Source organism: Cynocephalus volans, chromosome 5, assembly GCF_027409185.1.
Source record: "Cynocephalus volans isolate mCynVol1 chromosome 5, mCynVol1.pri, whole genome shotgun sequence".
NCBI classification, from domain to species: domain Eukaryota; kingdom Metazoa; phylum Chordata; class Mammalia; order Dermoptera; family Cynocephalidae; genus Cynocephalus; species Cynocephalus volans.
The window spans coordinates 143,449,612-143,467,375 of NC_084464.1; the positions used below are offsets into that span (position 1 = coordinate 143,449,612).

At 38.7% G+C, this 17,764-nt stretch overlaps 1 protein-coding gene across 1 annotated transcript; it reads left to right on the plus strand.

The window, feature by feature from the left end:
- Positions 1 to 2,973: 2,973 nt before the first annotated feature.
- On the plus strand, positions 2,974 to 17,315 carry LTV1 (LTV1 ribosome biogenesis factor). The gene is made up of 11 exons (XM_063097504.1): positions 2,974 to 3,137; positions 4,149 to 4,280; positions 5,177 to 5,350; positions 8,853 to 8,940; positions 10,396 to 10,537; positions 11,103 to 11,364; positions 14,844 to 14,971; positions 15,932 to 16,071; positions 16,371 to 16,423; positions 16,611 to 16,811; positions 16,938 to 17,315. Exons 1-11 carry the CDS (start codon positions 3,135 to 3,137, stop codon positions 17,046 to 17,048), a joined length of 1,434 nt encoding a protein of 477 aa, XP_062953574.1. The 5' UTR covers positions 2,974 to 3,134; the 3' UTR covers positions 17,049 to 17,315.
- Positions 17,316 to 17,764: the final 449 nt, after the last annotated feature.

Genomic DNA, 17,764 nt, shown 5'->3' on the forward strand with positions numbered 1-17,764 from the left:
TTGTAATGGGGTATTTTTTTTGAAATGGGGTATATTGCAATGGCTAAGGGTGTGACTCAAGCTATGCCTGAGTTCACATTCTGGCCTCATCACTTACTGACTTTGTGCCCTGGAAAAGAGTCAGTCATTTAACCTTTTGTTCCTTAATTTCTAATCAGTAAAAAAGGATAATTATACTATATCTGCTTAAATCCAGTAAGGATTTAATGAGTAAATATATGTAAAGTATTTTGAACAGTGCAATTATTGAAACTTTACTATGCTGGGTCCTGAGGAAGTAAAGCTAGCAAGACAAAGATCCTTGCTTTCAAGTAGGTTATGGAAGTTTGGTTATAGAGACAGATGAAAATAAGGATTTCCAATTTAGTGTATCTGAGTAGTGTAATCACAGGATACAATGTGAGCATTTGCAATGGGTCCTAGTTTTAAAGAGCATGAGAAAGTTTCCTACAGGCAGAGATGGCGTAGGGTCCCTCAGCTCCCCCGCCTTTCTTTCTGTGTCCTGACCAAGAAACACGGAGTGCCTTGACCGCTCTGTGACCTGGCCAGCTGCATGGGGTTTTTTTTCCCCTGTAGGCTTGAACCCAAGCTGGGGCCTTGAACATTCCCAAGCACTGATAAAGTTGTGTAGGTTATTGCCTGAAACACTGAAAGATCAAAATATGTTGCTAAGCACATAGAAACTGATCCTGGCCCTGAGTCAAATGCCTTAAACCCTCATATAAACTCCATCACCAGACTTCTTTGTTATGGACATTCCTAGGTAGAGCATCTCTTTTCTCACCGTTCATTACAAAGACTGCTAGAGCATTCTGTTCATAAGTTCCCCTAAAAATGCTTTGGAGTGATCACCCTGGTGTTTATTGCTTTTTCTTGGAATCCCAACCGGCCCCATCTTGGGCTGGTTTGGGGCAGTCCAGAGTCCCCTGCCGCTCCTTTTGGGTCAATTCCAGCCTGTAGTTCTGCCAGATAGAACAGATGGCTAAAATAAGACTTGAAGAACAGGGAGGGGAGAGGAAGAGACTTTCAGATGGGCAGGAGAAAGCCAATCTCTTTCAGGTACATTTGGGAAATCCAAACAGTTTGATAGAGCTGGGTCAGATGTGGTATACCGGGGAATAAAGGGACATGTTATTAAAGTTATGGCTGGAGACCAGTGATATAGTCTTGGCCACCAGGCAAAAGAGTTTGGATTTTATCCTGAGGCCAGAGGGTAGACATTGAAGGATTTTATACAGGAAAGTGACTTGATTAGAGTGTTAAAAAATGATAAATTTGATAAAATGAGTAATGAAGTGATACTTTTGGATATTTAGAAGGTAGAATGAACAGAATTTGCTAGTTGACTGCCTTAGGGAGGCAGAGGAGCATATGGATAAGGGTATGGCCTTCCTAAACCAGCCTGATGAACTTCTAGGCTTTTCCACTTATTGTGTGACCTTGGGTAAGCAACTTCAGTTCTCTGAACCTCAGGCTCCACATCTGTGAGATTGACTTAATGTTACTTAATTGTACTTCACTGGCTTGTTTAAAGAATTCAATTACATAATGAACACAAAATGCTTATTACCACGTTGTGTTTAGTGTTTGCATTAGACCAATAAATATATACAGTAAGCAGAATATTACCCAAAAGGGGGAAAAAGCAAGCAATGTTGTTAGGTGGCCAGTCTGCAGTCAGACTCCTTAGGTTTAAATCCCTGCTCTGTCATTTACTATTTGTGTGACCTTTAAAAAGTTACTTAACCTTCTTATGCCTCATTTTTAGTATTTGTAAGATGATGAAGATAACAGTACCTCACGCACAGTGTTGTGGTGAGGAAGAAATGAGATACTCAGGTAAAGCGTCAGAACATTAGTTCATTTAAACAAATATTTATTGAGTATATGAACTAGGCACTATCTTCGCCTGTGAAGATAGATGCAGCAGAAAATAAAACAGATTGAAATAAAACAGATTGCCTTCATGGATCACAATTCTACATAACAAACAGTAATAATGAATTTCTGGCACGTAGGAGTGTTATGTATCATTTCTGTGTTACAAAGCAATATCTCAAGACAAGTTTTGTGGTCCTAACCAAAATCGTTTTTATAACTTTTATTGTAATAAAAGAATAATATTCCACAAATATTTGTAGTGGTAATATATAGGACATAAAGACACAATCCAAGGTAAATCAAGACATAGCAAAGACACAAGGAACTGAGAAGATGAAACACAAATATAAGAAAAGGCCTGCTTATAAAACTTTGGATTTACCACTCTTTTGCCCAGGAAAGGCTATAAGAGTGTGCCAGCACCTGCTCGAAATCTTACAAAGAAGATTTGCTTAAACCACATTAGAACAGTTGTGGAAAGAACTGGAAGAGAATTCACATTAGTTTCCACCTGATAAGGTATAAAAACACCAAGATTCTGAATATATTTTACTAGTCCCAATGCCTCTCCAGTCAACAGTCTTGGGGGAGTTGTTAACAGGACAGATGAAGGTAGTTCATTAAATGGTGGATAGTAAAGACCTGATTAAGTTTGGTGCAGCCTCCAACTGCAAGGCCCGCTCCTCCGTTGCTATGGCAACTGACTCCACCCCCGCAACAGAAGAAAGGGAACCCGAAACCCCAGTGGCCCAGGAGAGTGTCCATCTCCCTTTCGTGCACGCGGTTTTTTGTTTTTCATTGTTGGGAATAAGTAAGGGATGCAAGTCAATGGGGATGCTCCATTCGTCCCCTCTGGCCTCGGTAGAGGGCGCTATAAAAGGAGCTTCGCCCATAAGCAGCAACCCCCTTTTGCCCCTTAACGCACAGCTACCCGGCGACTCCCTTGCCCGGGTAGAATTGTAGCCGAAGAGCACCGCCCACTCGGGGGTGGGAACTGCGCTAGCCCCACCTCCCGGTAGCTTCTCGCGATCGTTGGGACGGAGCAAGCAATACGTAACTTCCGGCCGCGACCGCTCAGCTCGTCGGCGATTGGACTATTTCCACGGGCTGTTCCGTGACGTTACTGACCGGGTCCTGGGGTCGCACGTGTAGCGAGGCCTAAAGACGCGAATGTGAGGTGGGCCTTGGCCTCCGCCGGGGCTTGGAAGGTGTGGTCGCCGCTGTGACCGGCGTGAGCGCCGCGCGGCTGCAGCATGGTGAGCAAGTCTTGGCTGTCTCGGCGGCGGGGCGCTGTGGTTTTGCAGAGGCCGGCTGGTTCCGGTGATGCCAGTGGCGACTGCGGCCTGGGTCTGGGTGGTGCCACAGGCTGCTTGCGGCACGGTGCCCGGAATGGGTCACCTTCACCACCCCGGGCACACTTGGCAGGTTATAGTCTGCCATGGCCGAGCCTCCCGGGGGAGGGATCTGAGGAGAATGGCGTCCCGTTTACCCCGAGGGGTCTGCAGCTCTTTGTGCCTTTGGTTGACTAAAAACCTGTGACATCGGACACAAACACGCCACTCTGTGCTTCATGTTGTCGGAAAGAGAGGAGCTGTTGGTCTCTCGAGACTTTGGAAGTGGCAGATGTCTGCCTGTTTGCTGGGGGGCAAAGGAAACTTGTGGGAGAGCCTAAGGTTGGGCCCCAAGTAAAGCCACGTACTCAGTTCGCTTCTTAGTTTAGAAAATCAAGATTAAATAATCGAATGAGAATGTAGAAAGGAATGATGAATCTTATTAAACGTTAGCTGTTTGTGTCGTGTTGGTAGGTGAAGTGTTTACCCTGTTTGGTACTGTCTACTCCAGATTTTCTTGTGGCAGCCTCTTGTCATTCTGGTTCAGCCTGTCAGGGACCTTCCCAGAGCACCCAGTCTGAAGTAACTCTTCAGTCATTTGCACATCATTGAGTTTTATTTTCTTCACCTGAAGTTATTATCCTGTTAGTTTGCTTAGTAAGAACAAGGACTTTATCTGACTTTCCCACTGCTGTATTTCCAGCTCCCGTAACAAGGTCTGGCACAGAGTAGGTACCAAATCAGTGTTTGAACGAAGGTAAGTATAGGTTCTGTAGAATACAGCTGTTATTGCTGGCCCTAGAAGTGTAGATTTTAAAAATCTGTTGAACCTTCACGTGACTTATTGGAGATGCGTATGTGGACTATGGTATTATTCACTTTTTTTGTTGTTCTTGTTCTGTTTTAATGATTTGTTCTGTTTCTGTTCCTTTGAAGCCTCACAGGAAGAAAAAGCCCTTTATAGAGAAGAAGAAAGCCGTGTCTTTTCATTTGGTCCACCGGAGCCAGCGAGATCCTTTAGTAGCAGATGAGACTGCACCCCAGAGGATTCTGTTGCCCACACAGAAAGTAGGTCCTGTTCATTAGCCAGTAAATTTGTAGGTGGACTGTTAGTAGTTTTTAATAAATTGTTAGCCAGTCGTTATTCTCAGATAACTCATCTTCTGGGAAACAATCAGTGACTTAATTTTCAGTACACGTGCTGATTATTACATCATGTGTGTTTATTTTGATTTGGAGGATTAAAGCATCTTTATTTGAGACGTTTAAATGAACAAGTCTCCTAGAGTAATGGTAAGTATTTACTAAACCACCAGCTGTAATGCTATGTGATGTTATCGAAGGCACAACCGTATGCTCAATCTCTTCTTTCCCTAAGATCCTGCCATTTCATAACTACAAACTGCATTTTGCCTCCTGGTCACTCATCTCATGAAATGTAAAACATCTGAGCTTATCCCTTAGCTTTAGAAAATGCCAGGGAGCCCTGAAAGGGTTGATTTGATGATTGTTTTAGAGTACACTTGTTAAGTGTGGATAATGTGAAAGGGAGAATTGGGTGACATTGGCTATGTTTAGCTTTTCAGTAAAGCCAGTTTTGTTGTACGTTGAGAAGTTTTTTGCATATAAATACAAGAAGCTGTATTTACCTTTCAAGTCCTCCCATGCTTTTCTTCTAATCCTCCAAATACATGATTGTGTGTGGGGGTTGGGGGAGCTCAGATTGTTGCACAGAAATGTCTAGTGGAAGGAGTAATTGTTTTCATTCCATTTTAATTTTACGTACCACTCTGGTTTAGAAGCTCTTCATTTCCTCTGAGTTTGTTGAGAATTCTTTGTTACATAACTGTCAGCCAAAGTGTTCTTGTGCCATCAGCCTCCCATTTTGAAAGCTATGCTCATTGTAAGGTTCCTATGCCTTATCCTTGGAAGGAGTACTGATTCTGTTTTGTTTATTATCCAAGATAAATGATGAAGAAAGGCGAGCAGAACAGAGGAAGTATGGAGTGTTTTTTGATGATGACTATGACTATCTGCAGCACCTGAAGGAGCCATCTGGGCCCTCAGAGCTTATTCCTTCAAGTACCTTCAGTGCACCCAACGGGAGAGATGAGAAAGAAGAAACTTCAGTAATTCCAGTAAGGCTTTTCAGCAATTTAAGTGTGAGAGAGTGTGGGAGTGAGTGAAGAAATCACCATTTTTAAATCAGGAAAACCGAGACCAAAACGTGTCTGTATGAACAGCACAAAGATAGGCCATACTGCCACTTAAAATTATATACGTATGTGCACATGTATGCCATCAGGAAAAAGTAGACCACTTCTTCTATGGTGGCAAGTGTCAAAAGTAACAGCCTTTTGAGAGGTTTAGAATTTTTGATTGGTAGACATGATCATGTTAGACAGCACTTTTCAATAGAAGAAAAACAGGCAGCATTGTATATGTTAACAACTTAACTGTTTCAGGATCGTAATCTCTGTTCTAAGATAGAACTTAACTTTTGTGGAATGTTGAGATCTTTTAACACTTTTGTTAAAGTTAGCAAGTTCTATTTTTCCTCCTGTTTATGTTCAGGATGTTGATGTTGCATGCCTCTGTTACCTTATTTTTAATTTAGTATAGACTGCATTTTCCTGCCTGTGGGAAGATTTTATATCACCTGGCACTTAAAAGGAGACATTCATCACGTTTATAGACAAAAAGGAAGAGATAAGGGCACCAGTTTTCTCTGCTTCTCATTGTCTACTGTCATGGTCTAGGCATTCCTTTCCTCTGGGAAGATGTGATCATAGCTTTTCCAGTCTATAGCTTGTTGCGTAAGGAGAATCAGAAGGGTTAGATTTCAGAGTATCATCCCAAAGAAAGAGGTAATAACTGCAGCTGTTCCACTTACCAGCTAGGACATAGCTCTCTTGTAGAGCCCAAAATCCCACTGCCACATCTCTCCCATAGTAGAACCAGTTTCTCTATTCCTTCTTCCCCAAGGCTGTTGTATCAGTTGTAGGGTACTTATCTTATTGGCTCATTTCCTTCTATAACCTTTTGAAGGAGAAGAGCGTGTCCAGTAGTGGTTCAACTTCTTTATCTTACTTAGGGAGAAAAGTTTTAATAAAGTCATAACATTCTCGTTGCTGGATTGTATTGAGCAGTGCAAGACAAGGTTTTAATTCTTAATTCATTTTGGGTAAAAGTAATCACTAATTGGTTTTTTTGTTTTTTTAAACAGAGTAAGGCTCTTAAATGGACACTTCAGTGATATTTGTAAGGACAAATGAATTATATTTAAAACCAAAATGCCATTGGTTTTCTATAGTGCTATGCAAAAATATGGATTAGTCTCATGTACTTTTTTGACTTTAACGTAATTTGTAACAAACCACCAAAATTGAATAGATCAGAAGTATTGAATAAGCACTAGAAGCAGAATGTAAGACAGTTATAGAAAGGCAGTATAGGAAGGATTAATGTTTGAGCAGCATCTGATTGTCACATGAAGGAGAGAGGTCCTACATGGTAGAAAGTAGCTGGGCAAACTCGGTGTACTTGGGAACTGTTGGAACCAATAACACATCTCTAAAAAGAAAAGTAATCATTATCTAAACTCTAATTATGTATGTGACTCTTTGACTACTTTTCAAGATTTGAAAAATCTCCCCCAAAGGTAAATTCACTAAGCACAAGCTGATCTCCTCCCTCTTTTATAACCCCAAAATTCTAAGGAAAATTACAACAAATACCTTTACGAAACCAGACTACATATGAGAATTAATACTGTAATATTCAAAAACCCATTAAATTGTACACTTTAAATGGATGAATTGTGTAGTATGTGAATATCTTAGTAAGGCTGTTTTTTGTGGGTTTTGGGGGTTTTTTTTAAAACGGACTCCAAAGCAAAAAGATCTTTGCCCATGTTTATGCCACTAAGAAACTCATTTTGGAAGCCATAACTGCCTGCGATGTATGCACTGCTCTATGTAGCCTTTGCTCATGCTCCTCAGAGGTTCCCAATTCAGAGTGCTCTCCATCAGTGACCAGTGAGAACATACATTTCAGCTTTGTGCCTACTACTGGACTGTGGACAGAGTGTGGGTGGTGAGGTACACAGAGACATGTAACACGTGGTGGTTACCCACACATTAACTATTTGGTTGACGAGAGGAAACTAAAATGTAAGGACCAGTCAGAATATAGACGAGCGCATGTTTAAGTAGATTGCATGGTCTGAAGAATGAGGGTGATTCACACAAAGGAAAGTTCTAGGACTGTAATCAGGAATGGCTTCATGCAGGAAGGTAAGAACTTAGCTGGCCACCAACGGGTAGATACTGTTGAAGAGAGGAGGAACATTTCAGTCAGGAAGCAGAGATACAAGGTAGTATTGTGGATCACAGTGTTTGGCACATTCATGCTTAATAAATTATTTTGAATTATTACATGATGGCGATGAACTGGGACTTGATTTACATGGTCCTACTATTAAATAACAGTAAGAAATTTGGATACATAGAGTAGGCCTGGATTTTACAGGGCCTTGAACGTCAGGAGCTTAATGACAGGGTGAAAAATTGAGACCTATTATAAGTTCAGGAAGGTCACTTGATAAAACTATTAAGGAAGTTTAATTTGGCAGTGCTGTGAAGGTTGGATTAGGTACAGAATACATGAGTAGCTGTTGAAGTAGTCTGTGTCTTGGTTAATCATAAATAGAATAGTGCCCAAAGGAATGGAGTGAAATCACTGTTTAACAAGAGAGTTGAAGGAGAAATAGGTAGAGAAAGAAATGATTTATTACCACCCTAGGATTTAAGACAGTTGATTCAAAGAAATGCTGTGCCATTATTAGAAATTGGAACGTTATCTCTAGTTTAAGAGGAAAAAAGATTACTTTTGTTTTGAAACTTCAGGTGAGTGGAGTGTGAAATCTGGCTTTGAATCCCAGAACCTCACTTAATGACCAGTCCCAGGCAGTCTGCCATTTAACCTTTCTTAGCTTTTGTTCTTTGAGACGTGCTGATACCTCACAGGGTTTGAGGTTAAATGGAATAATGTACTACAGAAAGTGTTGTGAAGTGTTTTAGGGAGGTTGCTTTGGAGGTGATGATGGAATATACATGTTTAAAATATATAACTAGAGTACATGTGAGGGAATACAGAATGTAGTTGTAATGGTTTACTAGGATTGCAGTAACAAATTACCACAAACTAGGTGACAACAGAAATTTATTCTCTCAGTTGTGGAGGCCAGACGTCCGAAATCAATGTATCAGCCATGGTTGGTTCCTTCTAGCGGGCTCAGAGGGAGAATCTGTTGCATGTCTCACTCCTGGCTTCTGAAGGTTGCTGGCAGTCAATCCTTGGAGTTCCTTGGCTTGTATATGCATCATTCCAGTCTACCTCCATCTTCACGGGCATTCTCCCTTGTGTGTCTGTATCTTCACTTGGCCTTCTTGTAAGGACACACCCCCATCCGGTATGACCTCATCTTAACTAATTACATCTGCAAGGACCCTCTATCAGATATGGTCACAGTCTGAAGTTCTGGGTAGACATGGATTTGGTGGGGACACTTATCACACTAGTACAGTAGTTCAGAAGTATTTCAAATAAACCTAACCTTTGTGCAATTTCTTATTCAAGAGCACTGGAATTAAGTTGCCTTCATCAGTGTTTGCATCAGAGTTTGAGGAAGATGTTGGATTGTTAAATAAAGCCGCTCCTGTTTCAGGTGTGTTTAATTTCTTTAACTGTTTAAGTTTGTGTTTTCAAAATGAAATATAGAGTAATGATGTAGGATTTTCCTGTCCTTAATAAAGTGTTATACAATTGAGATGTCTGAAATTCAGATGAGAGATTATTAGAAAGGGATAAGTGTGATCAGCTTCCTTTGGTATTACTGCTATCAGATTCTTAGGTCTTTAGAGTTCCTATTTGGAGAGGAAAGTGGGAAAACTATTTTTTGTGATCTTAGAAGAATTTTAACATTCTTTCAACCTCTTACAAAGAATAACATTGATCTTCATCATTCATTATATATAGTATAATTTTGAAAAATAATCTGTTGTCTTTTAAAATTTCCCCCAGAAGTGTACAGAAGTTCACTTTACCATCTACTCCAAATACACTGAAAAAATGGGGGGGGTTGCCTTTTTTTTATTATTATTATTATTTTCAGTACCAACATTGTATTTTAGAGCAAATGCAGAAGTCCACAGAAGTGGTGTTTGGTATTTTCTCCTAAGTTGCCTTAGTTATTGACTAACACTTGCCCTGAGGCATTCATTCATTAATCTATTCTACAGACTTTTAAGTTGCCACTATGTGGCAAGGTCTTGGGTTAAATCAGAATAAAGCATAGTCCCTGACCTCAAAGAATTTACTTCAGTTGGGAAAGATAGGCAATCAATGGGAAATTACTATTGCAGTAGAAATGGGTAAATACTGGTGGGGTGGGAGGAATGAAACCCAGCCTCAGGGAATTGGACAAGGCTTCGTAGAGGATGTGTTGTCTAAATTGATTTCTTAAGTAGAAGTTAGGCCAGGTAGAAGGAGGAGCGGTGAAGAGAGGATATGCCAGGCAGATCTGTATGTGCAAAACCAAGAGAACATGAATATGGGAAACTGCATGCATCTCCGCATGCCTAGAAAGAAAGGTAAGGATGAATAAGAAATGAGGCTGGACACTTAAGCAGTGGGCATGTTACAGAGGGTGTCAGAAGCCATGTCAAGTTATAAATTTGGACTTGAAAGTTTTTCTTAAACTCTAGTATTAATACAAATGGAAGAATACAGCTGAAGAAACAGTTGGAAATTTATTAAAATCTCATAGTTTGAAAAGACTGAAAGTGTAACAGTCTACAAATACTAAACTTGGGTTACTTCTCACATATAAATTTAAAGCCTATTTTCTTCCTGCAGGTGAAAGCTTTGAATGTTGCTAAATAGACGAAATTTAAAAGAAGAGTGTTTTTACCAGTGGATATTGAAAGGGCAGGGATTTTTTTTTTGTCTTGCAATTAGCCATGTATATGTCTATGCCTCACTAAACTGAACTTCTTATGGTTCTTAATCATTCTTTTATCATCAGTACATAAATAGATTCTGGCATATTACAGATACTCTAGTTAAGTGAATGAATTGTGCTTTCTTGGGAATTATTGCTCAATTTTTGTTTTCCTTCTAGGACCTCGACTGGATTTTGATCCTGACATTGTTGCAGCTCTTGATGATGATTTTGATTTTGATAATCCAGATAATCTGCTTGAAGATGACTTTATTTTTCAGGCCAATATGCCAACAGGAGAGGAAGAGGGAATGGATATACAGTATGTGTGTGTTGTTTCAAAGCAGGAATGATGACTGTTGTTTCTTCAGTGGGTTGGTAACCATAGAACGTTATAGTTGGAAAAGACCTTCAAGAGCATTTAATCTGAGACTTCTCTAATTTAGAGCAGAAAATGTGTGGCACAAGGTCTTTAAAGCTATTGATAGGTGGGGCTAAAGTCCAAGGATCCTGATTGCTTTTCCTACCATACCAGATTGGTCAAGCATCATTGTAGTTCCTGCCTAGAAAAGAACCCTTCCTGAAATACTCTCCAGTTTTTACTTGTATAAAGTTGTTTTGTTCTGTTATATTTTATTTTTTTATTTTTTAAATTTTATTTATTTATTTTTTAAATATTTGGGGTTTTTTGGGTTTTTTGGGTTTTTTTTGGTCTTTTTCATGACCGGCACTCAGCCAGTGAGTGCACCGGCCATTCCTATATAGGATCCGAACCCGCAGCAGGAGCGTCGCCGCCCTCCCAGTGCAGCACTCTCCCGAGTGCGCCACGGGCTCGGTCCTGTTCTGTTATATTTTAAATTGTTTGATTTATGACTCTTTGACTTTAGGAAATCTGACGGTGAAGATGGCAGTGAATGGGAAGATATGGATGGTAAGAAGGGAGGAGGTAGTGGTGATGAGGAGTATGACTCTGCAGGCCCATTGTCGGATGAAGATGATTTGTCTGCCCCTGGAAAATCTCTTGGAGCTGTAGAAAATTACTTGTTCTGGGATGAGGAAACAAAAAGCCGCTTCACAGAGTACTCTATGACTTCCTCAGTCATGAGGAGAAATGAGCAGCTGACCCTCCATGATGAGAGATTTGAGAAGGTAAGTTCCCAAAATAAGGGACGTTTTCATACTGCCCCGTATATATATATATTTTTAAGGGAAAGAGATTAGGACCAAAAGCTTAAACTTTAAGTATTAGAAACAGCTTATCTCATTTAATTAAAACCACTGTAGTTTTAATTCTGGAAAGAATGTGTATAGGTCAGAAGAGTTGGCCGATCAAATATCCTGACTTTCCTCTTTGAGTTCTGACTACAGTCCATAAGATTATACTATTTTCCTAAAGCATTGGCCTAAGCATAAACAAAATTTCATTTATTTCAGTTTCTCATATCTGGAGTTTTCAGACATAACTAACACTAAAGAATAGAAAGGAATTAGAACATAAGGTGTTCTAAAAGCCTGAATTGTAATGTACTGGATTTGGTTCTATCATGACAGACTAGCTCCAGGGCTTATGATCTCATCCTATAGTCTGGCTGTTTATACAGGTTCTCTGTTCCCCCAGCCTATTATTCTACTTTTTTTTTTTTTTTAAGTGGGGGGGGGGAATGCTTGGTTGGCTAATACAGAGATCTGAAACCTTGACCTTGGTATCCTATAACACAAGGCTCTAACCAACTTAGCTAACCAGTCAGCCCTCCTAGCCTGTTGTTCTATAGCATTTAATACCTCCTAACATCCTATCCAGTGTGCTTATTTATTATGTGTTACACTGTGTTTTCCTTACTGATACATCCCAAGCCCTAAAGTGGTGTCTGGCATATGATTGGAGATCAAACTGTTCAATAAATGGTGAGTGAATAAAGGAATGATTTCTTTCAAGGCAAATCTAAGATAAAGGTTCTAACTTTGCCGCCTTTTCTCTAGGTACTAGATTTCCTTTTCTGTCTTAAGAAATAGGCAAACTGTTACTACAAATAATCTCACTCTTGAGGAGATACATCATCTGTTGCTTACTCTTTGACAAAGCCTAACAGTTTTAACAGCATTTAAATAGTACAGTAAACATCATCTAACAAAAGTGAAATTTATAAATTAGCAGGAGGCTGTGCAATTTAATACAATCTTTTAGTTTGCATGATTAAGGAAAATATCTTTAAAATGGTCTGGGGTAAAGATCTCTGCCTAGAACTTTGTTCTCCAAGCTGAGTAGAATAACTGCCTTTCATTTTCATGTTTAAAAGGAAGTCTATTTTCAGTCTAAATGCAAATCTAAAGTACTGGACAGAAATGTCTTCCACATTCTATTATGGTACTAAATCCCTGCTAATATATTAATTGTAGATGTGATCTTATTGCTTAAATATTGTATATGAATTAAATTAATGTAGGGGGTGGCCAGTTAGCTCAGTTGGTTAGAGCACAGTCTTGTAACACCAAGGTCGTGAGATTGGATCCCTATACTGGCCAGATGCGCCCCCCCCCCCCCAAATTAATGTAAAAATAACATTTATAGGGCCTGGCCCGTGGCTTACTTGGGAGAGTGTGGTGCTGATAACACCAAGGCAACAGGTTCGAGTCCCTATATAGGGATGGCCAGTTGGCTCACTTGGGAGAGTGTGGTGCTGACAACACCAAATCAAGGGTTAAGATCCCCTTACCAGTCATCTTTTATTTAAAAAAATTTATTTATTATTTTAATTTATCAATACACAACATAGTTGGTTTTCATATCCCTTAACCAATTTCTCCTTTTCCTCCTTCCCTCTCCTCCCTCCCCCCATCAACATCGTATTTGTTCACTTGTCTTAACAAGATCAAGGAATTGTCACAAAAAAGAGATTTTCCGATCTAGCAAGACTTCACTTCCCATTGGCAGTGCACTGTTTGCTGCATAGTGCTCTGCTATGAACTCTGCAGCCAAAGAAGGCTGATTGAGACAGGCCGTTTCACCTCCTGCTCTGAGGGACTCCATTCTGACCAATACTTCAGCATACTTGACTAAGTAAATAGGGATCTTGATGTAATCTTGAAGTCGGTATGTTCATGTGCTCTCTTCTGAGGAATCTGTAGCCTGCCTGAAAAGATATACTTTTTTCTGTCTTCTTATCCTTACACAAATTGTCATCTGTTTTCCATTTACTGTACCTAAAAGTTTTTCATTACATTAAGATTGTATTAAATTACTGTTTTTTAAATTTTTTCATTACTGAAATATTTATTCCAAAGCCATTTTTAGATACAGTTAAATGATCTGTGTGAATGGTAGTACCTTTTTTAGAGTGATAACTTTTTACTGAATTAGCTTTTTCTTTTCTTTTTTTGAAATAATAAACATTCATTATCTCATACTTTCATTGGTACAGAAATCTAGGTGTTGATTAACAGGGTGAATCTGGCTCATGAAACTTCAGTCAAACTGTTAACCAGGGCTGAGGTCTCATCTGAAGGCATGACTGAAGGAGGATTTGCTTCCAAGCTCACTTATATGGTTGTTACCAGGATTCAATTTCTTTTTTCTTTTATTTTTTTTATTTTAACTTCTCAGTATACGTTGTAGTTGATTTTCATGTCCTTTTTCCGGTTCCTATTTCCTCCGTCCCTCTCTCCCCTCCCCCCCTACTACTACATCATATCTGTTCACTTGTCTTAACAAGTTCAAGGAATTGTTGTAATTGTTGTTTCTTCTTCCCCCCCACCCACCCTTTGTTTGTTTGTGTATTTATTTTTAGCCCCCACAAATAAGTGAGAACATGTGGTATTTCTCTTTCTGTGCCTGACTTGTTTCACTTAATATAATTTTCTCTAAGTCCATTCATGTAGTTGCAAATGGTAGTATTTCATTCTTTTTTATAGCAGAGTAGTATTCCGTTGTGTAGATATAACACAATTTCCTTATCCACTCATCTGTTGATGGACATTTGGGCTGGTTCCAACTCTTGGCTACTGTAAATAATCCTGTAATAAAACATGGGAGTACAGATATCACTTCGGCATGATGATTCCATTCCTCTAAATATATTCCCAGCAGTGGAATAGCTGGGTCATATGGTAGATCTATGTATAATCGTTTGAGGAACCTCCATACCATTTTCCATAAAGTCTGCCCTGTTTTGCAGTCCCACCAACAGTGTATGAGAGTTCCTTTTTCTCTGCAACCTCACCAGCATTTATCATTCTTAGTCTTTTGGATATTAGCCATCCTAACTGGAGTGAGATGGTATCTCAAAGTGGTTTTGATTTGCATTTCCTGAATGCTGTGTGATGTTGAACATTTTTTCATGTGTCTGTTGGCCATTCGTATATCTTCCCTTAAGAAATGCCTGTTTAGCTCCTTTGCCCATTTTTTAATTGGGTATTTGTTTTTTTGCTGTAAAGTTGTTTGAATTCCTTGTATATTCTGGCCAATTAGCTCAGTTGGTTAGAGCACAATCTTATAACACCAAGGTTATGGATTTAGATCCCTATATCGGCCAGCCACCCCCCAAAAAAATTAATGTAAAAATAACATTTAAATTCTGTAGACTTAATGAGTTCATTTATTTGTTATGGTATCTTTTCTGTTTATATTCAAGTTTTATGAGCAATATGATGATGATGAAATTGGAGCTCTGGATAATGCTGAATTGGAAGGTTCTATCCAAGTAGACAGCAGTCGCTTACAGGAAGTTTTGAATGACTACTATAAAGAGAAGACAGAGAAGTATGGTGACTTTTCTTTTTCTTCCTTTAGCTGCTTTTTTTTCCATCTTCAGATAAGTTCTGTAGCTGTACAACTGAATTGAGGAAAAAATTCACCTAGTCAGAATCCGTATTAAGAAAATGATACATTTTCCATAAGCTTTGGCTGATAGCTCATCCGTTTTGCCTACTTTTAGTATTAAGAGTTCTGAAGCAGAGTATGATAGTGGGAACATAATGAGAACCACTTTCTCTGTATCTTTGACTTGAGAAGTGTCATGGTAAAATAACTGAGGATTAGAGTGGGACATATGAGGACACATTCCATTTGGAGAGTCAGATGGTGCTTGTAGCCTCTTTGGCTGAGGAATTATTCTGACTTATAAGTATACATTTCATTTTTCCGAAATGCCAGGTATTCTGAGAAGTAGATATTTATGGCTTATAAAAAGATAAAGAGTTTGTCTCTCCAGCTGGATTAGCAGAACTGACCAGCCAATTATTTGATAAATCAGCATCCACAATGAGGTGTCTCTTTTGAGAGAAACTGATGAGGTATTTAAATGCTACAAAGGTCTGATGTTCTGTGATCACTGTAATTTGCAAATCCCACAGCAGAACAAGGAGTTATGTACTTTGAATTATTTGGAGAGATGATGGGCTAACATTTTTCTAGACTTTAAAAAAAAGCCTGTTTTCTTAGGAAAGCTGTCATCTTGTTTAACGTATTATAACCTTGCAAAAATGCAGATAGATCTTACCTACCTATCAGCAGAATGAATGTCCAAAACACACTTGAGGGAAGAGATAGGGCTGGGTAGAGTTAAGTTTGACAAAGAATGACAGACGGGCACAGGAGTATGTGAATTTAAAAATTCCTGTTGTTTCCATAGCTTTTTAAAGTGCAGTTTTAGTGATATAGTATTATAATGGGTGTTTTTTCCCCCTTCTCTGTCTTCATTTTTAAAAACTCAACCGCAAGTTGTGTAAAATTGAATACTCTTGAACCCTTTGAGGATCAAGACCTGCCAGTGAATGAGCTTGATGAGTCTGAGGAGGAAGAGATTATTACTGTAGTTCTCAAAGAAGCCAAAGAGAAGTGGGACTGTGAATCCATTTGTAGTAAGTATTTTAGTGTCTGCTTTACTGTTAAGTATGAAGTAATTTTCAAGTATTAAGTACATCAACTCTGGAAAAGTACTTGTATTTTAGTAGAAGTTAGGCTTTTAGGGAATTTGTGGAAATAATTTAGAAATAGTAATACCCTATTACTGAGTTGTAAACAATTTAAAAACATTTATGAAAGACTCCAGTGTTATTTTGCACTATGAAAACACCCAAGTCAGGAGTATAGTAGGAACTCAGTAAAGTTTTGCTGAAATGAGTATGTGTATTGATACATGGTTGTTTTTTTTTTTTAGGTACGTATTCTAATTTATACAACCATCCGCAACTTATCAAGTGTCAACCAAAGGTAAGTCCTAGCATTCTGAGCTATTTGAAATATGCAGTGCAGGAAATAGAGTGTACACATTTTCTCACAGTAACTTTATCCCTTTGTGGCTAGCAGTGCTAATAGGAAAAGTACCCACAGTGTGTCATTAGTGAACTATTTTTTAATAAGAATGGTTACTCCTTGTGTTATTTTATCTTTATTTCAGCCCAAACAAATTCGAATATCTTCTAAAACAGGAATACCTCTCAATGTCTTACCTAAGAAAGGACTCACAGCAAAGCAAGTTGAACGAATGCAGATGATTAATGGCAGTGATCTGCCTAAGGTATCAACCCAACCACGTACTAAAAATGAAAGCAAAGAGGATAAAAGAGCAAGAAAGCAAGCTATAAAAGAAGAGCGCAAGGTAAAATACATTTTTCAAATGTAAGATTCACAAAGAGCTGGTGGAAGGAAAGTTACAGGAATTTTCCTTTGTAAAGGTAGTCTGTATCATAAAGATTTGAATAATATGAGTTGTACTCTTGTGCAGGAACGGAGAGTGGAGAAGAAAGCTAACAAATTAGCATTCAAACTGGAGAAAAGAAGGCAGGAAAAGGAGCTGCTGAACTTAAAGAAGAATGTTGAGGGTCTAAAGCTATAGACAATGGAACATTTAAGATTAGGTACATTCCCTCTTATGGGCTCCTCATTATGTTCAGTAATGAACTGGGATCTTCAGAGAAACAAACTGTTTGCCATTTTTACTGGCAGATAAAAGTATTGAAGAGAAAAATACAATATTTGTATTATTTTTATTCCAGCAAGTTTCTCCTGCCAGCTGTCTTGTAAATATTGTAAAACTTTTAAATTTAGTATAATAAACTTAGATTTGCTCTGAAATAAATGACTTCATGAATGTGAAATGTTTGGATAAATTAAAGGAAAATATCTTCATGACTTGAATGGAATTAGTGTATTCATTTATTTGTATGGTTGTCATAGTTGTTTTTTGCAGATGTTCTCAAATATTTCTTTGAAACCTCTCCACGCCTTTTCAGGAATTACATGGTTTAATTTGCTGTGTGTAGAAAAGTGGCCTGGTTAAACTCAATTTTGAAATGCTGAGTTTATTTTGCTCTGTGGTAAGAAGAATTTTCCTGAGAAAGTTCCACTGGTAGGAAGCTAAGATTTCCCTTGCTGTATACAAATGACTGTTTCAAAAAGATGGTTAAACTGAATATTAAGCTTGTTAGGACTCAGATTTCCTGTTGTATTACTGGATGATTTGCTTTGGGGATTTAGGAACAGTGAAGGCAGGAAGCAGTATAGTGAAAGAAATAATCAAGAAAAGTTCTTTGGCTGCAGTAAGTCCCTAGC